Source organism: Notothenia rossii (genome assembly GCF_949606895.1).
Source record: "Notothenia rossii genome assembly, chromosome: 6".
Taxonomy (NCBI): domain Eukaryota; kingdom Metazoa; phylum Chordata; class Actinopteri; order Perciformes; family Nototheniidae; genus Notothenia; species Notothenia rossii.
In genome coordinates this window covers 67988405-68013798 of record NC_136909.1, presented here as the reverse complement: position 1 = coordinate 68013798, position 25394 = coordinate 67988405, and the positions used below count along the sequence as shown (strand labels likewise).

The 25394-nt window shown below is 38.6% G+C and overlaps 2 protein-coding genes across 5 annotated transcripts in view; both read left to right on the top strand.

The window, feature by feature from the left end:
• The first annotated feature begins 1592 nt into the window (after positions 1-1592).
• tsnax (translin-associated factor X) lies at positions 1593-9180 on the top strand. The gene is made up of 6 exons (XM_079687290.1): positions 1593-1935; positions 3140-3229; positions 3328-3442; positions 3613-3743; positions 7572-7693; positions 8569-9180. The coding sequence occupies exons 1-6, from the start codon at positions 1920-1922 to the stop codon at positions 8944-8946; spliced, it is 852 nt and encodes a 283-aa protein (XP_079543416.1). The 5' UTR covers positions 1593-1919; the 3' UTR covers positions 8947-9180.
• A 10-nt stretch (positions 9181-9190) lies between these two features.
• Positions 9191-25394, top strand: part of disc1 (DISC1 scaffold protein) — a 54434-nt gene continuing 38230 nt past the window's right edge. Inside the window, exons 1-6 of one of the 4 annotated variants that reach the window (XM_079687289.1) lie at positions 9191-9328; positions 16272-17218; positions 20771-20840; positions 22031-22187; positions 23152-23248; positions 23631-23863. In XM_079687289.1, coding sequence (XP_079543415.1) covers positions 16337-17218; positions 20771-20840; positions 22031-22187; positions 23152-23248; positions 23631-23863 — 1439 coding nt within the window. In that variant the 5' untranslated portion in view covers positions 9191-9328; positions 16272-16336. Of the gene's footprint in view, positions 9432-11448; positions 12020-16271; positions 17219-20770; positions 20841-22030; positions 22188-23151; positions 23249-23630; positions 23864-25394 lie in introns of those variants that run through there. The other 3 variants (XM_079687288.1, XR_013809278.1, XM_079687287.1) reach the window with 3 other exon arrangements.

Sequence of the window (25394 nt, the reverse complement as noted above, 5' to 3'; positions counted from 1 at the left end):
ACACACAAATGCCTATATCCAACAATATACACATTATATACAATTTAACTGAAATGGAATATTCTGCATGATGGGTGATTATTGTCGTTGCTAAAGAATATTTAGCAGATGATTTACTTATACTTGATTTAACTTTTACTTTTAATTTAGATGATTTAAAATCTGATATTGCTACTTTTACTTAAGTGAAGGATCTTAATTCTTGAATCAACTCTGCATACCGAATATAATAAATACAGTTGAATTATTAAACCTACATATTACAAAAACATACTTTCTTTCTGTTGTTGCCACCTCAACCATGGCCGATGTAGTGCTAGAGGCCTATATTTAATATTTAACACTAATATGACAAAATAAAGGATGCACTTTCATTAACATTGGATGCATTCGTATGTCCAGAAAACGTGTGTTTTGGGAAAACAATTGTGAAGTGCATCTGCAACTCAAGCTGGAAAAACGTGATGTAAGCCTAATATAGTTTTAGCTTTGGGCATCACTGACATGTGTGAAACACACTTTCCTTCCTGTAGTAGCAGGACGTACATCCCTGCTGCTTGATTTATAAAATAGGTTACGCATGACAAAAATAAAATTATTCAATAACAGAGGCATTGGGAGCAGGTCGAAAGCCCGAATGAAAGAGCTTGGAGGGAGCCCTTGAAGGCATCATCATTCAACGTCAACGTCAGTGTGATTTGCCCTCATTCCTTACAGTACATGTGTGAAATTCCTTTCACACAACAAAAACATGTTTTGCATAAAGATGTTGCTGGTGTTATAAAAGACTGATTAATTAGTACGTGGGCGGTTACGAAGCTTATGATTGAGGTTGAGAAACAGACTTAAATCGTCCATCGGAATGCATAATATGACTTGTATATAATCTGTATCAAGCATAAATGTATACTCAGCTGAATACAACATTGTGGAAATAAGTGTGACCTATCAGTCGTGAAATACGGGAAGCTGGTGTCAGAATGACAGGGGGGGGGGGGCTGTGCAGAGGCAAAGTGCAAGCTCAAGTTGGCACCAGTCGTGTGGCACGTACACAGTCTGCAGGAGTCCCTGGAGGAGGGGTTATAGAGAGAAGCGAGTAATCTGATCAACAAGGGTTAGATGAAACATGCTTAATAACAACAAATGACACAGGCTAATAAAGGGTGGCAGCCTTGAGATGTCTGATTACTCAATCTGGATTTTTACTTGAAACAAAAAGTGTTTTGGCTGCAAGCGCAGGCTTATCCACCCCCCTCCTTTAAAACTATATATTTTACACAGAAACATTCATATTATAGAGTACATATTGTATCAACTAATTCAACAATGCATGACACTGAATGTTAAATAACAACATCAATCACAAGTACAACGATATTTTGTCATATTTCAGGACAATATTTCTTAAAACAACCAATTAACTGTGTTCTTCCTTGCTTTAAAATACATGTTATTGTTTTAATTACTCAAAACACATTTAAATGTTAAAATTCCAAAATATGACTTAAATATATTAAAGAAATGCTGTATTAAAAAAATGCCATCTTGTGTTACTACATATCCCATCAGACACTTCTTCTCGTTTCCTGCTACGCGTGTAAACAGCGCAAAAGCCCGGCTAATAATGAGGACCACGTAAATGCCTGTTGTTAAAAACAAGTACACATGCTTTATTTGGCGTTTTAGAACTGTTTAATTCAGTATGTTTATTACCGCTCAGATTTGGTGACTTTTATGTTCAAACGGGTGTGTTTTTTCTAGTCACGTTGATAGTCCCTGACACATGTACAGCACTCTGCCTCGCTACACTCGTCTGCAGCACAGCTTTCTGTAACGTTAGCTAAAACAGTTCGAATACATCCCTGACCGAGCGTACAATAATTACATTCATTGAAAGAATACACTGCAATACCGAAAGCATGAATAGGAGAGAAGGTAAGTCCAGCTTTTGAGACTCAACTAAGATAACAACGAGCTGTATTGTTGGTTGTTGTCATCAGCATGGGATAGCATTAACTGAGCCATACAACGCAACGTCAACAAACGAGTTAGCTTGAATTAAAAAGCAGCATGCTAGCTGTTAAGACTGAACTGCAATGAAATAATTCGTATATTGATGTTTAAACTGTCTTTCTGTCCCTCTCTTATTACAGTACTGTTTGTCAAGATCACACTATAGCTCAAATTGTATTATTCTGTTAGTAAGTGGTAACACTGGTCTTAGCAATGATAGCTAACGGAGCTGCAACTAAAGCATTTGGATTATTGATTTAGTCAGCCCACTATTTTCTCGTTTAGTATTTTGATGATATGGCTTGCCAAATGTGAGAGTAAAAAAAAAGTCCGAACCCCAAACTTATGTCTTCAAATTAGTTTGATCAGCATGCGAAACACACAAGGTGCCTCCATAAACATTCATCTGTTTGCATCTTGCAATTTATTTATCTATATCATATTCCATTCATGTATTTATAGACTCTTCTTGCACTATTTCTGTTTTATTTGTATCTACTTGCACATCTTCAACATTCTCTTGCACTATTTTATTGGTTGTATGTCCTATATATTATGTTGCATTGTTGAAGGAGCCTGGGACGTTTTGCATTGCCATATCTACACTGTAGCTACTGTGCACATCACAATAAAGCCTTGAATGTTGAGGTTAGTCACTTAACTATCATTAAAAAAACTTCCAAAAAATCGGCAAATAAACATTTTTGAGAAGCTGTAACGAAGGATTCTTTGTTTTTTTCAAAACTGACCATTCATTTATTAAAAAATAGAAAGACAAATAGTTGCAGATTGTTATTGATTATCTCATGGTTGTGGCTCGAATTCCATCCCCGCCTACCAAAAATATTTGAATCTCAAAACCAAAGCTAGATCCTGCAAATCCCACAACAAAACCATATGTTTAAAGCTCAAAATCCAGTTTGTAACACAGACTTCCATTAAATATGTATTTCTTTACCGCCTTTCACAATAAACACTGTTGACATCAGTGCAAATGACTAAACTGATCGTATTGAGCAACATCGATGGAGTGGCTTTTTAATTTGACAAGGCCAGTTTGGAGAAATTGACAGCAAAGAGCCATTTATTATTGAAGACAACCTCCATACTTTATGCTTTGTGTCAGGTGAAGGAGGCTCCCGGAGAAATGCTGATGCAGCGCAGGATCGTGAAGCGAGTGCACAATCATCCTCACCGGTCATCGCTGCTTTCAAAGGTAACTGCACCATCAGCCTTTTTAATTGCAGTGTCACCGTCATGTTGTCTGGATTTCATTTGTGTCGAGACATCAAATTAACTTTTCTGTCTTTGAAGTTTTCCAACAGGAGCTTGACACCAAACACGACAAACATGAGCGCCTTGTCAAGATCAGTCGAGACGTCACCATCGAAAGCAAGAGGACCATTTTCCTTTTACATAGAGTGACCAGGTATAAACAATTATAACAATACATCTTAATTGGTGAACCTAATTTAAATGGGAGAATTCCTCTAATTTTCAGTTAGTACATATGCTGCAACACAATATAACTTCTGTTTTCTGTACTTTTCTGATCTTGTATTTCTAAAGTTTATTCTGTGTGTTTGTCTTTATTGGTAGTGTACCAAATGCAGAGGATATTTTGAATGAAGCAGAGTTGAAACTGGATTCAGTCAGGCAGAAAATTGGTCAAATAGCTGAAGAGCTCAGAGGAGAGGACATCTTTCAGTTCCAGAGAGCGTTCACTGGAGGTGAGTTACCGTAGACCTTTACAAACCCTTACCTTCATTTGCATAAAAGAGCATATAAAACATGTTTAGGGTTAAGCTTTGGGAAAAATAGTTCTGAAAATATATAATACACTAATGTATATAATAAAAGCAGTTGGTAACCATCGCTAGTGTGTTGCCACAGCCCTTTGCTCTGCAATATAAGCTGAAGATGTTATTCTACCACCTCTGATGTCTCTATACAATCAATATTTTTACAAGATAATGAACCTCTATAAACAGTAATCAAACTTCTGAGCTTTTTTATTATTTTGAATACTTTGGTTTATGAAGAAATACCTACAAACTCATGTGATGTGACTCACGTGATCGACCTCATCTGTAATTTGTGTTAAGTTTGAATTAGCAAAGCATGCTAACTCAGTAAACTGAGGTGGTGCACATGGTGACGTTTTCCCCTGCTGCTAGCATGCTGACGTTGGCGTTCAGTTCAATGCACCGCTGTGCCTAATAACCGCCTCACAGAGAGTATTTACAAATATTTTTGAGTAAGCATCTGACTGAATGCTCATATTAAGAACATGTTTGTAAATTAGTTCAATATATTATGTAAATTATATATGTTAACTAAAAATATAAGCTTTCTTCTAAAAAAACGTATAATAATATATGCAAAAGACATACAAATGCCAACATACAATACAATTAGATATGCATGCATGTATGAACATATACACATACTTAAATATATCTTAAACACACGCTTGTATAGACATGAATTTATACATATACCCATAAAGTATATATATATAAATATATCCTTACTTCCATGAATCTGTCTTTAGATATTATGTATTAATTCCTATATTATTTATCTACAATGTAGCCTATAAAGAATTGTTATTTTCCTGGATTCTGATCTTTTCTATTATTTTCTAACTATATTGTATTTCTCTATACATCACATGCTGACTAATCATATCCTTCATTCTGAATGAGATCGTCTGTAAGGTTCCATTGTAGTCTTTAGCCTCAAATATAATCTGTATATCCATCATTATAATGTTAAAGGTCAAAAGTTTTGTTTCCCAGTCTGCTACAATTAGTGGATCAACGCATTGTTTTTCTCCAATATAATGACTAATTACTGAAGTGAGAAACAAGCTCCAGCAGAGTGCATGTGTCATATAATTAGCAGCTTTCACTATGAAATGATCGCCTGAATGTGCTCATGCTTAGGATTGAATGCAGAGTAACTGACAGTGTGAGAGCGTGGCTCTGATGCAGGCCTGGATATGATAGCTCTGATAAACTTGTTTTCCCAATGGAATCAATATCGGTTTTTGTTAGCGTAGCCAAAGTGTCTGCAGTGTTTAGAGAAAAACATTACTGTGAGCGAGAGTGAGCTGTTATCTAGCAGCTGGGGAAGTCATTTTTAGATTGTGGTCACTCAGGAATCACCGCTGCATCCTCTGCGACGTGACCATTGGCAGTTCCCAGCAATTAGACGCTTCATTTTTTTCCATTTTTATCATCTTTATTAGATTGAGACTGGGCCCGCTGCACGGACTCACCAGATAATCTTGGCTGGACGAGAAGTCTCCAGTCATGTTTAATGGGTCTGCTTTTTTTTTTATATAGGGACCATTAGAGATAGTGTGGACTGAATGTGAACGTAATTGCCACTGATAACCAGGGTCCGCGGCCCTTTGAAAAGCTCTTTAGCCCATGTACTCGTGGGGCATTACCCAGGGTTCACCTGCAACTCAGTGAACCGCTCTGTGGTCAAACATTAAACTTGAATAATCTGTAACTCATCTGGAGCGATTAATGCATACATTACACTACTTTTCCATTCAGGCCGTACCGCTCTGAGCCCTCAACTTTTCCAACCGCTATTCCAGTGAAATCCTTCCAATTTCCACTTGGTATTTTCCTTGAGTCATTGTTGAGAGATGTACAGTCATTTTCTGAGTGACCAGAGGTAACCGCTGCTTCAGACTAAATAGCACGAACCGCTCCTGGCAGCAAACGCAGGAACTGAGCTCCAGCTGCCTCAAAGCCTGTGAAACCTTTTCATGTCATAGCCTGTCCTCCTCCGATCGAGTTGAATTTAAACAAAAGTGTCACATCTGTAGGGCAACCGGCAGCGTTTAGTTGTTTGTAGTGTTATTATGTTGATAAATCCTAACGGTATCATGTTAACCAAAGCAGTATGGTTTCCATGAGCACCACCACTTGTGTCGTGGACATCCTGATCTGGCAAGCACATGCAGTTTGTTTTGGAAGCGAGAGAAAGAACAACAACTTATTTTTTAATACAAATGTCCTTAACGTTATCTAGCTGTGGATATGTGAGATTAAAATATTTTGGAAAACCTTATTTTAGGCACCAACATACAGCTCCGAAAAAAATTAAGAGACCACTTAAAATGTTTGTTTAACCTTCATCTTTACATGTATGACAGCCATTAGTTTCCAGGTTCAATTCCAACACAGAGAAATGTTGTCAGCAGTTTATAGAATAAAATAAAAATGTTTTCATTTTAATCAAACGCATATCTATAAATAGTAAAACCAGAGAAACTGATAATGCTGAAGTGGTCTCTTATTTTTTGCAGAGTTGTATATTCGTACATTGATGCTAAACCATGTTTCAAAATGTGTTTTCTAAATAAAATAATCATATTTCTTTAAATCCTGCAGTATTCTTTATCCGTTGACTTCCCAACCAAGGTTGACTCTTATATTTATAGTTAGAAATAATTTCCCACACACTGCCAAAGTTGCAGTGAAAAAACTGTTTTTTCCATATATATGACGTTTAGCATATTCAAGAAAAATCCTGACTCTTCCTTTTGCCTATGCTCTATCCCTGTTCCTTTTTCTCTTTCCTGATCATGCTCCAGAATCAGCCATCACCAAAAAGAAAACAATGTAAAAAATAAAATAAATGACTCCTGCTAATGCATAATACTTTTTGACTGTGAAAGTGTAAAAATGATTTAGTTCTGCTTAGGTAATCTAAAATAAATAAATAGCATTAAGCAATATTTTCCAACTTTAAGTTTGTTAACTGCTTGTACATTGTACCAAATATTACAAACCTTACTGTACTTACCAAGGGTACAGATAGTGCTGTTAGCCAGATGAACCCCGAGCTAACAATAGCACTGCGATGCTACGTACATAAAACAGTCAGTTTACACACCGTTTGTTGAAATGTAAACACACGTCGATGCACCATTAAATTACAATGACAGAAATCTCATCTGAAACAGCCAAACTGTTTTCAGTTTGGAAAATATGTATGTCTTCATAGCTTGGAGTATAAAGCTGATTGACAGAATAGACTTGGCAGCTAAAAGTTGTAATTAGTCAACTATTAAAAAGTCAAGGTAATTGAAGTTGAGATGACCCACCATCTCCTCTCTTCAGCACGCCGTTGTAAGACACGCTGAGATAGGAGGCCCTTTGAAGTTCAATTGCCGCTCCAAAAGTAAACTTCAGGAACAAAGTCTTCCGTCCTGTGATTATTTGATTGTTGTTTATACAGATGAGAGGTCATCTCAACCCGCTGCAAAAAAGGCCTGTGTTGTTCAATTCAAAGACAGCAACAGGAAACAGCTTTTATTTGAATCATTATCTACATGTGTGATCTTTACTGTGCAGATACCATGCAGTGTTTATACACACTCTACGTGCCATTTGGGAAATGGAAGTAATTCTTAGTAATTCACAAATGAATGGAAAACACATTCAGATTTAACAGCTGCAGCAGAGAAATATATGGATGTATCTCCCAGGTTTTGTTGGGTATTATTCAATCTGCTTATTTTCATGCATTAGGGATCCAGGAGTATGTGGAGGCCGCCTCTTTCCTGCACTATATCCGTCATCGCAGCCTTATCAGCCTGGAGGAGATCAACGCCAGGCTGGTGTTCATGAAATCAGAGAAGGAAGATTCTGAGGTAACTTAAAAGAAGGCTTCCTGGTTAAGTTGCATGCTTGTTAAATAAGCCTAATTCTTATTTTTGTGTTTCTTCTTTCCAATTTTTCAAAGATTTAACTGTAGTTATTTTGGGAAGCACACTGATTTGCTTTCTTGCAATGACTTTGATATAAACTACTCTCATGTCGGCAGAGTTTATATGAAGTTACAGCCAGCAGGCCAGTTTCACATTCAGTGTACAGACATCAGAGTAATATTGAGCGCCTCATCTCACTACTGCTAAGAAAGCATTTAAATGCGTTCTCCCAACTGTTTCTTTAAAAATATCGTTATTTTGTATGAAGCTTTCAAACCAGTAGCACTTGCACTCAAAGGCAAGATCGGTTGGTACCCTGTGTTGCATTTATAAGCATTATGTGTCATTATGTCATTTTGATCCACTCAGCCTGGTGTTTTCAAAGATAATAGCTTCCTGTTGATGCTGACAAAATTGCTTGAACTTCAACATATGTAGTAAAAGCATCATCATGCTTAAGAAAAAATTGACTTTGCTTATTTGTGGCTCCGGGCTTTTATAATACTAAAATAATAATGCAATTGTGGCTAGACATAAGTGCCTTGACAGTAAGGCAAAAGTTACAAAAATATTATGCTGGATACAACAAATGATAATAAAATCAAGAAGTCAGACTAGAAGCAGCGCTATACAACATAAGTCACCTTTTGTTTTTAATGATTAATATTGAAAGTAAATCCTGAAGGGTAAGAGTAGGAATCTGCAAAATCTGCCTAGAAGCTTTGAAAGAAAATCATCCAAATAAGTGTTGTAATCTTTGTCAATGTGGACGTTTATGTTTTGATGTTGTATTCTTCCTCACCATGTTTCCCTCTCAGGGCCCTGCTGACGCCCTGCAGCCAGGGGGCCAGGTGCTGACCTTCCAGGTGTCGCCCTCCGACTACCTGCTGGGCGTGGCAGACCTGACGGGCGAGCTGATGCGGATGTGCATCAGCAGTGTAGGCAACGGAGACATAGACACGCCCTTCCAGCTGAGCCAGTTCCTGCGGCAGATCCACGACGGTTTCTCCTACATCGGGAACACGGGCCCGTACGAGGTCTCCAAGAAGCTGCACGTGCTGCGCCAGAGCCTGGGGAAGGTGGAGGACGCCTGCTACGCTCTGCGCGTCCGCGGCTCCGAAATCCCCAAACACATGCTGGCTGATGTGTTCTCCAGCAGGACGACGCACATGGAGCCAGAGGAAGGAGTGGTTTAAAGCCTGCACAGCTTTAACATCATTTATGTTCTCTTTGGTGTCATTGTCTCCCCTGGTTTGGTTCAAGTTTACATGTATTTTTAATGGGATTTGACATGTTTGATATGTTCTGGCTTTTTGTTTTTTGTTATTACAGTAAAAATGCTGTTACAGTAGACAATAGAATTTGTTTCTGTGATAAAGATCTGATGACTTCATTTGTTTTGCATGAATAAAAGAATTCTATGCCAAATATGTCATGTTCTCCTAGTTTTTTAAGCTGCTTTGATAGTGTGTGTTTATTTTTACTTTCTCTATCACACAGATAATCTAAGGTAGAACCATTGGCTGCCTGCACTCACTGCATACTGTGTGGAGGAGGAACATGTGACCTTTGTACATTGTACGTGCATATTCTGTGGCTGGCACACACAACCCACTGAGTCCTCATTCTACCCTCTTTAAACAATCCTCACCTCGCGGCTATCACGTACATTCTGAATCAGGTTTGGAGCATATTTAGACCATTTTCTGGCTGATATCATGTTGGTTTCTCATCGACTGATTGTGGTTATGATATGCCTGCACAATATATAATCTGTAACAGAAGCCCTTGTTCAGAATGAATTAATTTGAAAGAAAATTAGACTTGTGAGTCTGATTAGTCAATATGAGGTCTGGTTGTGCTTAAAGGCTTGAAATTGCTAATCTATGAGAACATCATTGGGGGCTTTGTGATCAATAGTTTTATTGTCATACACAAATAAGATCATCTGTCATTTCATTCCTTTCGATGTTCTTTTCAGAGATGTTACAGGATATAATGAGCTCAAGTGTTATACGAGTCTGCCATCTAGTGGCCAATGTCAGTACTACCGATATATATTATAAGAGCAAATGCTTATCCATAAAACAGAAACAATCTAGAAGAAACAAGATCAAATTAATTCAATATTACTACAGATTATAAATATACACTGTATAAAATAAATGACAATGCCTGCTTTGAAAAAATTCAACTGCCTGGCTTTTTCTGATTTGCTTTTTGTTGCATGAATCTACATTACATTAGGAAACAACTAAAGGTTGTCCAAATACTATTCTTTGATTTATTTACTTGTTTTATTTATATTTATTTATTTTTTGTCTTTATTATTATTATATTTAGTTATTTACCTTACAGATAAACATTTATTTTTACCATTGATTTACCATATTTATCTATCCTCTTTTCCTCCTTCTTCTAACTCTCGCCCATACCTGTTTGCACTCTTCTATTCTGATAATATATGCTGTGAAATACTCATTTTCATGTTTCAAAACATTACAAAACCTGAACAACAACATATTAGAACTTAAATGTTTTTTTTGCCAACAGACATGTTGTCTTGTCATATTTAACACCAGAAAGGGTATCTACATCATGCTGTGTATGGCCATTGATTTAATCCGTTCTGCCGCCCAGCTCTCTTTCCCTCCACAGTGTGGCTTTACTAAGTATAAAGGCTGCGCTCTGTGATAAAGAGCTCAGTTCAGCCCACAAAACAGAGTCTTGTCCATCAACTAGCCACACTGAATGAAAGGAACACTTGGATGTGTGGGAAGGAGGTTGAAAAGACTCTGCTCTATGTGGGGTCTCCTCTTATTCATTCCCTCACTTGCATAAACAAAGCAAGACTTGTCAGGATGTTATTGGTGTCTAAAAATATGCAAAAATAATTTGCATTTTTGCACCCAAACAATTCGTTTACCTACATATTATTGCCAAAAAACTGTTGAGATAGTGTGCAGTGCAGAGACATACACTTTAAAAGGGATTACATTGTGCATTTCTAATGTATATTTATTTCTCTACATCTTTGTGTGCATTTCAATAGGTTACACATAAGTAAAAACAAGTCATTATATTTTAAAGTTTTGCCGACAAAATAAGTTAATGTTAGCCTTATGTTTTTTGGACAATCAAAACAAGCCAATTCATTGTCCGATGTAAACCAAAGACAGTACTGTATATAAAGGATGGAAAGAACCCTCTGATTTCCCAATAGATTCATGCCATTACATTGGCCCTCTGATTGGTTAATTGGAACCAGGCCTTTGATTAGCTGTTGACAATATCCATTTTATTATCCTGATTGGTCTATTGTAACAAGCCTTTTGATTGGCTGATTGTAGATTGAACTGCAACAACATAAAATATATTTAGTAAAGTTATGTTTGCATGTTTTTCCTTTGCTTTCAATTATGATAGAACAAATAAAAAGCTTACTTTGTAGATAATTAATGCATGAAAGGGTTGAATGTGCAAACTCTCACATAATGATAATGAGGCAACTCATAGACTAAGCTACATAATACGTTTAAGTGTAGTATTGTTTATCTGACTTTAACAGGGTTGGACGTAGAACGACAGCTTTTGTGTGTGTGTTTTTAACACAATATTTTATTTAACTCCACCAGCTACATATAAACACAGCGTGCGCATAGAGCAGTGTGCATCCTGCCTGCTGCGGTTGTGAGGCGGGCTGAAGGAGTCTGGAGTCAAATTCCAGAACACGTAGGGGCTCCTCGCGCTGCTCCAACACGACGCACAACGAATGGGCGCAGCAGCGAATAACGGATTGCAGATCAACTCATCGATGAGACACTTTCAAAGTCATTACTTCTGCATTTCCAACATTTACCACTGGATGATTTTCCAACAACACATGAAGACCATTTCTCTCCAGAACGTGTGTTCAAATACGCAACTGGACCCACTTGTTTGCCGCAGAGGAGACAACGCATTGGATCAATACTTGCGTCAGGAAATGTTTATTATGGACAAAAGAACGCGTGTTAAAAAGCCGGCTTCACATGTCATTCCAAAGTTGGGGAGAAAATAACAGCCTGGGTTCATTTTTCCACAACGGAAACAAAATCAGTCGCATTGCTTGGCTCCTCTTCTACTAAAACATGGTCGATGTAACTCCATAGTGCCGGAATCTGACATTCTCTGCCCACTAACAGCTAGTTGTTAGTGGAAGGATGTTTGCTGGACTAATGGGGCTGGGATGTCACAGTAACTCTCTACTTCACTGCGAAGTCATGGAAGGTAAAACAAACTTATTTTCTACAGCTTCTGTTTATCACGAAAACCATAGATCTGATGCAGAAGGGAAGGTGTTGGGGATTATGAAGGCTGTTTTAAATATTCCCATTGTCATTAACATGACTTTGAAAGTAAATACAAACCTAATAAGTCATTGGAAATGAGAATAAACTAAAGAAGAAAATACAATAATACAATACAAAGGAGCTTTATTGGCATGACCACATCAAAACACATAACATTGCAAATACCTATAAAGGGTACTTAATATTATATAAAAGCTTACAGTGGTCACTGGATCTGAATACTGTATTCACCTCTGTTAACTGGTTTAACTAGTCCAAAACAATACCTGCTTTTTGCCCTATGTTTCTTTATGTCACTGTATACACAACAGTGTGGCTTAAGGGGGATCTGTGTTCTCCACATTGACAATCACCACGGCTTTGTCTTTTATACAAAGATTGAGTATGTCTTTGAATCATTCAGGTCATATAGTTCAAAGGGTCCATGACAGTCAGTGATGATTGCAAAGTAACAAAATACTTGTGAAAGATTTGTTTCCCTCAAATGGCAATTTGGAGTGGTACAGTGAGCACCCAGCTGTATATGATCTATCTTGCGTAACTTATTTGCATTTGTGCCCACTGTTATAGATATTTCAGTTTCTGATATGATGCCTGTAATAACTTGTTTTCATTCAAATCATGGCATGCTTAAACTTTCTATAATCAAGTTATAACCTTAGTGTGTTTGAATCTCTACAGTAGCTGCACATCTTTCAACGGTGACACGGGTTGGCCCTTCTTGTCTTCATGTTTTAGAACAATATTCTTGTCAAACATGTAACCAGTGTGAAAATACAGCTAACCAACTCCCAATGTAGGATTACTTCAGCATCTAAAAGAAAGACCAGCCTTCTTACACATATTGTTCACATAAAAAATAGGTTATAAATAGCATCTAAAGTCAAAATGACTCATTTTGTATGATGGATGTTGACGTTAAAAGGTAATGCAATTAAAAAGAGATTAAATCAAATTTTAGTATTGTGGGTGTAGTCATTTTAGCCATGCCAGTGTTTTTCTCACTGCTTTGTCTTCACTCCACTAAGCTCCACCATATTCAGCTAATTTATGATCCTCGTGTGACCAAACAGGAAGTGCAGAGCTGTTTTATTTTAAAGTCTCACCAGGGCAATGCAGCGAAGGTCTTACATTAGTAAAGTTTCCTGTCAGCCATTAAATACATTTTCCAGATAGATAGAGTTACTTCTTGGATCACCATCTGTCATATTCACGGTCCAAAAACTTTCACTTCCTTATTCCTGTTGCTGTGGTCGGTCACAAGTGGCGAAGTGTTGCACATCTGCCGAGCAGCACTGCTTCTCAGGAGGCTGCTGACATGTAGATCTGCTGGTGTGTGTGTGTGTCTGAGGGTGCTGCTGAGCTTGTTCCTCAAACGTTTGTGTTTTTATGAGATCCTCTGCATTCCTCTTCTCTGTGGCCAAAGCTCTTTCAGCAGCCAATGGGATGTTGTGTTTAACCTGAGGGCTCCGAGGAGGGCCTGTTTAATCTCCCAAAGGTAAATAATCCGGCCTCCTCTGTCTGAACGCTTTGTTTTCCCACACTTTGTGCAGAGGTTCCTCAGAATTAGCAAGTTTCAACTAGAAAGTTGTAATTGTCGCAGTGTGGATTATTCAGAATCCAGATTTGAACTACCTTTAGTCCTCCCTGGCTTGTTTGCGGTTTCCAGATGCGTGGACTCGAGTCACATGACTTTTCATCGAGTAAGACAACTACTTTTACAACAATGAATCTCATCTTCTCTTGAGCTTTTTACTTAAAAATAATAATGCCTTCCCCCAAGCCCATATTTAAAAGTAAGTTATTTAAAGTGTGCACCAAATCAATACAAGCTTACACTTTTGCTATTCATTCAAAGCAATTTGACACTGGATTTCCCTGATACACTTTGTTTGACCCAACGCTATCCAATCAAGATGCAGGAATATAACCATAGGACTGAAACTGAAAGTTCAGGACTAGGGACTTGGCGGTATTTAATGGGGACTAACTTCTGACTTGCAAAAACAATGACTTCATCCCACCAATAGCTGTTTCTGCCGGAATTCCTGACAAACTATTTCGGCACAAAGCCTGGCAGGAAGCAGCAAATGACATACCTCTGAAGGGCTTCAACCGAGAAGTAGATGCCCCCAACACATACACAGACAGACATGCACAATGGGCCCTGAGGCATTTCCTTCCCCTTTAGTGAGAAGAGCCCTCTTTGTGTAATCGAAGCATTCCGAGGATACAGTAGCACTTTCGATCAACAAGTCCTTTCCCTTTCAATTCCTGGGCATTTTGACAATGTGGAGTAGCTACATATTATATTTCTTGTCCACACCAGATGGTAGACGGTTGTCTTTGGTACTGAGGATAGTGTTGGGTTACTTAAATTGGTTATGGAACAGTGGCCACGTCTGCATTGAAACACTAATGGAGCTGCTTGTAACCTGAGCTTGTAGCGCACAGGGGTCCCAGTGGACAGAAGACTCTACGCACACATACATGGGTACCAAAGGAACCCCCCTATGTTACCCTTGCTAAAAACCCTGCCTTCCCATCAACCTAACATCCAAACTCTCCCTTAAGTGGTGTCCTTTTGTGTCTCTTCCTCTCCAGTCACATGGGAGGATTAGGAGTGACATCACTTGAGGTCATGGGGGTCTCTTGTTTCTTTGTAGTGGTCTTGGTTTATTTGATGCCCTGCATTCCTGTCTTCATATACAGCTAGACACATACTTTAAATAACTGTGATAGTAATACAACATTTAAAAAAAAGTGTATCAGGGTTTTACAATTATAGTAGTCTGAATGCCCCCAGTGTTTCACTATAAGCCCATGTGTCAGTGTGTCTCTCTGTGTGTGTGTGTGTGTGTGTGTGTGTGTGTGTGTGTGTGTGTGTGTGTGTGTGTGTGTGTGTGTGTGTGTGTGTGTGGGAAGAGAAAATTGAGAGCCAGAAGTGGAAGAGAGAGCGGCGCAGCTGTACACAAAGGGGCTGTTGATACCCAACGTTTCAGCGTGTCTCCCTCTCTGAATCCTACACATGATATGTGGTATTAATCATGTGGAGCTGCAGCAGGTGCTCTGAAGACACACTTTATCATCCTGCTCCATGTTCAGTCCAGATTCTATTTACACTGATGTTTTACCCTCATTGTTAAGATTGGCCATATCTACTGCAGTAGTTTTCAAACTATTTCTTTCATGGCCCCGCCTATCATAAAGCTTTGATATTTTAGTCATTGAGTAACAATATCAGGGAAATTAGTTACATTATTAAGAACATGGACTGCATGTTTCTTTACATTGCTCTGCTGTCCAAACACAAATTAAACTTTTCCCAATATCCAAAGTTGTTGCACACAAACAGTGGGACGTTATTGATTTTAAATTATGTGTTTGCTTAAATGTTTCTTTTTTGGCCCTAATCTGAACCTCTCAATTTCAAAAGCTGCACTGATCAATACTATGTATCAAATCAAATAACAATGAATCAAATGACTGTTTACATAAGTAATGAGAGTTGCCAATATACACAAACTCAACTATAAGGGCTCTCGGTGAGGTTGGAGCTGGAGTCAAAGCTTTTGTCTTAAGTGAAAAATGATGCGTCTTGTGCTTTATCAAAGTGTACTGGTACTATACTTAAAGCTTGTTCCATTACCCCAAGTCTTTCTTACTTTCCCCGCCAACGTCCAGCCTGTAATACACAATGTTGCACCCCACAGAAAGAGAGTTTGTCATTTTGCTATCTTTAAATTAAATCTTAAAAGTCTTGCAAACATCAGAGCAGTCTGAGAACCTCTGGACTAGGTCAACATGGCTGTGTTTTCAAGGATAAACCAATTCAAATGTAACTTAAACAAATATTGTTCATGTAGGCCATTCCTCCACTGAGAGGCGTATCTCAACTCAAAATGACTGTGTGGCTTTGGTATTTCCCAACAGCTGGAACAGAACTCTGGGAACTGTCTGACATCTGCCAAAGTTGTTTGTCATTCAGTTAACAAAGTTAGCTTTAACAGCAAAGCCTGGGATAAGTTATTTTGGTCATATCACATCCATTACTTACAATCTGATATTTTTTCCATTCTTGTGAAATTGGCACATTTTCCTATGAGCTCACTCTTTACCTTCCTAATGACTGTGTTGTCCAGCTTAATGATTAATATCTGCATTTACAGGTGGCAGAGCATCAGGGACAGCCGGCAGCTCCACTCGTAAGAGGCTCCATCGAAGACCAGGGTACATGAGAGGAGAGCAGTCCAGACTACAGAACACTTTTAATGGGCAGGAGGAGGAGCAGGAAGAGGAGGAAGACGAGGAAGACGAAGGGAGGACCACTTGCATTAGGAATGGGAAATCTGGGCGTCACACTGCCATTACTCAGGGGACCAGTGCACAAAGGATGAGTCTAACCCCTGCTGTCAAAGTGTCTGTAATAAATCAGCTTGTGGACACATGTGGATCCTGGAAAAGTACGAGTTTTCTGTGCTCTGGAACTCGTCATTTTCCCCATGTGGACTACAGTACCATTAATGGTACATCCAGCCATCGGGGTCCATCCTCTTTGCCCCAGAATGAACTCAGTTTTAGCCCGAGCCCAGCACTCCAGTCCTCAGCACAGGACTCCTTTAACTCCAGCTTCAGTTTTATCCAACAGTCTCTAAACACCAGCCAGAAGACATATTCAACCACTGCCACACCAACCAGGAGACCAGAACCCCTATATCAGTCAACTCATGCACCTACTTCACCTCAATCAAAACCAGCAACCTTATCCATTGTGCACAATGTCTCAAAACAGTCAACTCCTTTCCAATCACCGCCCTCCTCCTCCCCAGGTAGCCAGGCAAAGAGAGAGGAGCTGACATTAGGCAGTAGGTTTTGGCGGGAGTGTCAGTGGGGTGGCAGGGGGGCTACACCTGACCACCTTGAATGTGACTCCCCAGTTCTGGACATAGAGATAATCTCCTCACTGTCCTTGGACTCAGACACCACCTCCGCCTCTTCCGTCACCTCAGGTTATGAGAGCGCTACGCCTGTCTCCGAGCAAGGCTGGGACAACCTGGTGAAGAAGTATGAGGGTGTTCTGCAAGACTGCCTCCAAAACAACCGCACTCACACTAAGGTAGGCATGATGTGAGCTTGAGATGCAGGGCTGTTGTCCCAATAGCCTTATTGAGTTTAAGTCAATTCCAAGACCAGGTTCAGAGTCAGAGTACTAAAGCATCTCAACATTTTTATTTTTTGCACATCAAATGTAAGGGTACCACTTTACATTAAGACTACCCTTATAAAGGATTCATAAAGGGTTTATAATTAGGTTTTGAATTAGGTTGTAAACACTTTATTAATCATTAAGAAACATTTGTAAACCAGTTCTAACATAGTTTTCATACATCAACACAGGCTCACTATTTGGCAAGATGACTAGCCTTCTATTGGCTACTTAGCGAGAATCAACTCAGTGAGCAACAGATACCAAGGATGCTGGCTGATGAAGAAGATGAAGTAAGCTAAGTAGCCAATAAGGCTTAGCAGTAGGCCTACAGATGAATGTGGGCTCTCTATTTGGCAAGCAACCGGTCAAAGTTGCCCTGTTTATATGTCTTATAAAAGCTTATTCATTATTTAATAAATGAATTACAAGCTATTCGTAAACCCTTTATAAGGGTAGTCTTATTGTAAAGTGGTACCCAAATGATATACCTTGTTTGTTTAAATCCTAAAAAGACTGAAAAGCAGTAAGAAAGTTGAAGAGAGTTAAAAGTTGGTGAACCCCTGTTTTGTCGTTGCGCTAAACTAAGCTAAAAAGCTGCTAGCTTAAAACAAGAGAGAGGTATCAATTTTTTCAAATCTGACTCTAAGCGAGACATTTTACAACAATTTTTTCAATAATGTCAAACTATTTCTTTAGGACCATGAGCCAGCTACGGTAATAGTATCGGCCAACGTGTTATTTTTAATGGTAAAGCTCACCACCACATATCACACATCTGTAGCTCTACACTACTCTAGGTTTAAACACCAAACTTCTTACAAACAAGACTTTGTCCAAAATTACATAGAAAAGAGTGAGTTTAACCATCTCAGTTTTAATGTGATAAGCCTGCTGACAACAAATAAGAATAAACAATGATTGGCCATTTCAAAACAAATGTTTTCATATTCATCTTTGACATCTCTTTGATGTCCTAATCCCCAATTTGAGAGGATTTTACAAGCTAAAGGCCCTGACACACCAAATTGACACCAAAGAACACGTCCCGACGGAACTCGACTGTTGTGTCGCCTCACGTCTCCTGTATGGAGTCCGATTTGGGTCAATATTCTAGCGCGCAAAACAAGCTACTCACGAGCGGAAAATGTGCTTTTACATGCGCATGAAATGACCCTCGCGCGCAGATTAAACCCCCGCGAGCGGCTATGCGCTCGCTCGCGAGAGAGACAGCCCTCTTGCTCGCTCGCGGGAGTGTCAGCCTCACTCGCTCGCGGAGTCTGTTTGCGCGCGCGTGAAAAGTTTCTGACACTTTGATTGACAGCTGCCAGGAAGCTCGGAGTTGCCAGGTTTGATAAATGCCTGAACTACCAAGAGCCAAACAGCAACGTCAGTTGGACGAGAATGGTAAAGTTGTCCATAAAAAAATATTATATTTGTAAAGTGTACAGCTAATATATATATATCAATTAATTTGATATAAAAAAATGACAAATTAATTCTAGGAGTGTAATACTTTTACAAACACGTAATAATATGCATTCATTATGACAATATCATACTATTACTATAGGAGTGTTCTATAGTGTGTTCAAAAAACAACTACAGAAACACTATTATATTCTAGTAGTACTATTTAAAATAATATAATCTTAATACGGAAGCACCAAAAAAAACATTATAGTAATACTTTTACAAACACTATAGTAATAATATGCATTCATTATTACATTACATGTCACTTGTTAGACGCTTTTATCCAAAGCGACTTACATACTCAATACTGTGGGCAATCCCCACAGGAGCAATTTGGGGTTTGAACCTGTGACCCCCATGATCCGAACACCAACGCACTATTCCACTGCGCCACACGCCTCCCTATGACACTATGACAATATCATGCTATTACTACGAGTGTTCTATAGTATGTTCAAAAAACTACTACAGAAACACTATATATTATACTATAGTTATACTATTTAAAATAATATAGGAATACTACAAAGATCTAGATACATAGTATTACTATTGAAATATTATAGGGCTACTATAGCTAATAAGATGGCACTACAGAAAAAACTATAGTAATACGATAGATGGTGAAATATACTACAGAACACTACAAACGTACTATAGGACACTATACAACTCTTATAGTATACTATAGTAATACCATAGTTCATTTCGTAAGGGAGGTGCGTACAGCAGACAGTAGCAGTAGTAGTTTTCAAAAGATACAGCCCACTCAAAAATATATTGTTTTATATAAAATTAATTTATATATATATATATATATATATATATTAGCTTTACACTTTACGAATATAATAGTTTTTTATGGACAACTTTACCATTCAATCTCGTCCTACTGATGTTCTGCTGTCACTCCTCGGCTCTTGGTAGTTCAATCAAAGTCCAGTGGCTCCGCCCCAAAGTGTCAAAAACCTTTCACGCGGGGGTTTATTCTGCGCGCGAGGGTCATTTCATGCGCGTGTAAAAGCACATTTTACGCTCGTGAGTAGCTTGTTTTGCGCGCTAGAATATTGACCCAAATCTGACTCCATACTCCTGCTTCTTGGCCAACAGTCGCACTGGAACACACCGCGAAGACTTTAGCCGACGGCCAAGTAGCAAGTACGAGTTGCGCATGCGTGAGTGGCAATAACTCTCCTTACCAGCAGGCGGCGGTAGTGTGTATTCGTCATTCAAAAGAGGCAACAACCGGAAGACAGAGAAGAAGAACAGACTCCGTGATATAAACAAACAACAAATAGCGTGTGTGTTCCATTTTCACTCTCGTCCATCGAAAACATGTCTTGTGCGGTACTGGAGCTATCAGCCAATGGAGTGTTGCTTGCGGAAGACATTCTTTGTGCCTTCTTAAAGCGTTTGTTTACGTCCCTCACTTCCGTTTCGCTTCTCATGCACTGATTCGCTGGCTGAACAGCCAATCAGAGTGACTTATTTGGCCCGACTGCCCGACCCGACGCATGTTGAATCGGCCATGCGTCGGCCATGAAAGGCCAAATAAGGCATGTCATGGCCTATGGTCACGGCCGACGGTGCGGGACACACCAAATTGAGTTTGGGCGACAGAGCACGCTTCGTCGCCCGACTAACACCGACGCCAATAATCGGCTTGGTGTGTCTGGGCCTTTAAACAAACAAATTGTGTATTGTAGACAAGTGAGAAGGTACAGGAAACATTGACTTTAAAAACACCAATATATTTCTATTAGTGTTACCTGATGAGATGCACTCTAAAAGCAATATTTAGTGACTATATTGAGGTTTTAAACTTCCTAGACTTACCTAGACCACAAATTGCTGACGTGGTGTCAAGTTGAAATGATGGTCATTCCCCCTTCACTCTCTTTGCCTTGTGGTGACAGTTTAAAGAGCATTGCCCTCTGGATTGTTGCATCATATGTTCTGTCTTCAGTCTTGTGTGTCGCTTTTCAGATTGAGTCCATGATGTTAAAGCTGCAGAGGCTCCAGCAGAAAGCCATTTTGGATGATGACTATGATGCAGGTGAACTTGAGCCTTTCAATTGAGCCGTTTCTTTAATGATTATGTAGGCCACTTCTGAACAGTGTTGTTGTTAGTCTTAATTTTGGAAATTTTGAGTCGAAAGTAAATTAATGTAACTTGTGACATAGTTTCAGCAGCTTCACATACAGTTCTCTTTGGGATTCTCAATTTATTTCAAGGTATTACTGATTTGTTCAGTCAGGACCCAGGCATTCATCTGTTTGACATTTAAGTAGAGAGAGGTAATGGGAAGTAATTCAGTCGCTTTTATTGGATTTCTTGCTAACTGATAGTTATTGATCAAACTATGATTTTGATAAAGCATGCAAGGCTGCACATTCAAGCTGAATAATTGGTTTGTTGTGAACTGACCGACTTACTGACATACTATCTTGAAACATTAGAGACTTTAACTTTGATGATTAAAAATTCCTTAAATTGTTGCGTATTTAATAATGTGTCTACTATTAGAATTTAGTACAAATTATACCGCTTGTTTGATGATTAGTTTATCAGTCAAGCTGAAACTAACCCTATAAGTGTTCTTTCTCTATCCAAAGCTGGAGTATTTACTTGTCTGTATGTCCACATGTCAGTGCTCACCCATCAGATAAATTAGCCAAGTTAAACTGGAGGTTGTGAAACTAAGGAAAGTAGCCCAGAATGCGTCCATGGGCTTTCCTGGGTTGTTTTACCTTTGAAGACTGCATGGGATAAAACCACAGTTTGTTGAACCAATGAAATGTAATCTTATTTTACTGAAATGTTGTAGACAAGAAAGAATAGGATTTCCTTGCTGATGGAGATCTTAATGTTTTGCCCTCCGATGGCTTTTTGGGAGCCAAACAGAAAGGTGCATTTAAAAAAAAAAAAAAGGACTCAGAAAGGAAGGATTCTGAAAGTTTAAATTATAGGAATTATGCTTTCTTGGAAAAAGCAAGCAGAGAACTGTTTAGTAGCGAAAGACTCTAAGTTTCTTATAGTGAAGGTATAATTTTCTAATTCAATAATTAGTGATTCTGAATGCCGTGAATGAGGCATACAGTATGCGTAATAATTTAGAGAGTAATCTGATTTCTGTATAGTCACATCAAGTTTACGCGGACTCTCGGAATTGAACATAGTTTCTAATAACAAAACCTTTTGGCCAATGTTGCTGCCTGTTATTCAGTGTGTGTTTGTGTTTTCAGCTGAACGTTTTGGGAAAAAGCTGGAGGAGCTGTGCAGGGAGCGAGGCGCTCTGAAGCTGGGTCTGCCCTCCAGACAGCCCAGCGTGGCTCTGTTCCTGGAGCGGCTCAGACAGGTGGTGCACAGCGCCCTCCAGAGGGCGGACTGCAGTCAGTGCAGGTCAGTCACAAAACAATGACTTTAGCTGCATTATCATTGAACAGAAGACTCACACTGCTGTAGTAACACCAAGTTGGATATGAGCAGCATGATGTGTGTTAACTCATGAAAATGAGCCAAACATTTTTCAGAATTAATATCACAGCATTCAAAAGCTACTGTTGTGAAACTGAAGTAAAAATCTTTCTCCCTCATAACATAGATATGGAGAATGACTTTTTTTTGCAAAACATGAAGTGAAATTAAGTACTAAATGTGACCGGATAAAAAGAAAAGATTCCCTGTTATGCTTTCAATTTCAGACTTATTCAGACTTGTGTCATATTAATTATCACACATTTGATACTATAACATAGTGATTATTTTCACAATAAAACAAAGCACCAGATACAATTTGTTCTGGTGAGATTTATTTTAAAACAGGGTCTCGTAGAATGAATCTCATCTCTATAGGAAGTATAAGCAGCCAGTTTTATGGGTCAAATTTGATTATAAACTCGGTCATGTGATCATGATCATGCTCTATCTTTCATTATTATGTCGTAGGACAGAGCATTTTCAGAGGGAAGACAAAAATAGCTCTTGCAACAGGAAGGAAATCAGGTGGGGCCTCTCTAGGGGGTATCCTGGACAAATGTAACCTCAAGCAGCAATGCCGTGTTTTTCACACATATTTGAACCTAAAAAAACATGCTCCCAAAGATTTAAGGTCACCTCTGTTAGACATTCTTCCATTCTATTTAATTGGGGCTGAAAAGCTAGAAGGAAAAGCAGTACGAAATTGGGTTCAATTAGATTTAGTGATATATAAAGGAACACATTTTAATGTCCCAGTACACAGTACACAACCACATAAGCTCAACTCAAGAAGACCTTGAAATGTGAAGAAGGTTAGAATTGTTTTAAAATATATTTAAAAAACATTGCTGAGGTTTGACTGTATTTTCTGGGGACTGGTTGTCAGGAAGGATGTGGAACAGGATGCAGGGGAGAGGTCAGAATCATCACACGGTCCACTGCATCAAAAAGATCGCCTGATCCAGGAGAAACGGATGATAGAGGTAAAAATAGCTCACATTATTTCATTAAGGCTTACAATGGTATTTTCTGACACTATGTGGAACACGTGTAATACAATACAGACAACATTTAAAAACTTATAGAAAGACTTCTAGTTGTGTTTAATTCCAGGGTAAGGAAAGTTTGTGTACTTGAATATAGTGCCAAATGTACTTGTTAGGATAGTTCAACTACAGATAATTCAATTTAGTTTGATATGCTGATTTTAAACAGACTCTAAAAACTTCTTAAAAACAGGAACTATTTTTCCAACTAAAACTGAACGATTATAAGAACTATTTCCTGGATAACAGCCAGAGAACAGAACTATCATTGATAGGTACCTGATAATGAACACCAGGATCATTAATGAAACCTGTGCAGGTGGAGATAGCAGAGCTGCAGTGGAGGCTGACGGAGCTGAGGGACCTCAGCCGAGGCCTGGAGCAGCAGATCCAGCTGGAGGCGCAGCAGGTGGAGGCCGAGGAGCTGGAGGGCTCCGTACTGCGGGGCCGCACCGTGGCCCAGCTCTGCGACATGAGCCGAACCCTGCAGGACCTCGTCACCTCTGAAAACCGCATGCAGATCACCGTCTCACCTTCAGCCTCCCTACTCAGGTCAGCCTCACATGATTCGTGCTGAATATTTTCTGTTGACTTTTGCATCAAACCACTTGGTTTACATTGCAGTAAGTGTGCAATCTGAAGAAACTGTATGCACACTTTAAGTGATTGATTACATGCTTAAATAACTAGTAGATGCCCAAGAAGAAAATACAAAGAATAATTCTAAAATAATTTAAAACATATTTTTACATTAATGCTTATTCTGATTAGAATGATTGTGGAAGATATTTGTTCTGATTAAGATGAATCATTGTAGACATAACCTACTGTTCCCTTGCACAATACTACATTTTAAGATAATGTCTTAATTTCAATGCAATCAGTGCATGAGAGACTCAAATTCAAATGAGGGAACATCTCTTGACATACGTTTCACAGGGTTTTGATGAACAGAGAGCATGTGCACCTGCTCTACATAGTCCATCACTATTGGGAAAATGAGCAAATGTAGGTGGAAAATGTAATTGTCACATTGTGCCTTGGGAGTGTATTGTGAAGAAACATCTTCACACATTATATAGTTGCATTTCACACCTTATTGTTAAGTGTCTTCCTATTGGTCACTGGAAACAAACGTTCATTGGATGAGACTAAACAACATAACTCGAAAACATTATTACTGGATTTAAATTATTGATGCATTTCTGTCTTCATCATTTAAAGTAATACTTTTACTGCTGGGTAGCTTTATTCATTATAACACAATATATATTATTAGTTGAGTTATACATATATGGAACATGTTTGTTTACAAAGTAACTAATGTAGAAAGAATGTGTATCAGGAAGTCAAAGACAGTCTATATTTTACCAGTCAAATATAGATTAGAAAATGTAAATACTCAAATGAAGTAGCTCAAATGTATACTTAAGTACAGTTCTTTAGCCAGTTACAATCTACAACTGGCTAAAGACTCCACTTGAAGTTTAATGTATTGTTAATTATTTATATGAATAGATAAGTAAATGATTGTTATGTTAGGTTCTGTATATATTAATATACATAATGAATCATATGAGACAAAATACACTTCAACTATATGCTCACAGTCCTGGTCAGGTCTTTCTTTGAAAGTAAATGAAAGTCAGGTGTACTAATTTCTTATCATCCAGTGGACAGTTCTCACAGTTCCTGCAGTACTGCCAGTCACCATGTGGGGCTGCTGTAGAGCTGCAGTGGTAATAACAAAACAACAATCCTCAGTCCTCAGATGTTTTCCCTGTATCAAGTCATTTACTTTCCTATCATAAAACTAGCTTGTTTGGAGGAGGATGTGTCAAAGCAGTTCCTATTTCGCAAAATCTTTGCTTCCCAGCCTTAGCCGCTCTGCAACAAACGATATTCTAGTCTCTTGCCAAGAAAGTACAGCAGTCAAAAAGCACACCATCATGTTTAAACCCAATTAACATCTAAAAAAAAAAGCGTAGAGAAGCTTATACAATTAAAGTGGAGAATACATATGTAGTATTTCCACATAAAAAAAACTAAATTGCACACTCTTGGATGTTTGGGAGGGGTGCAC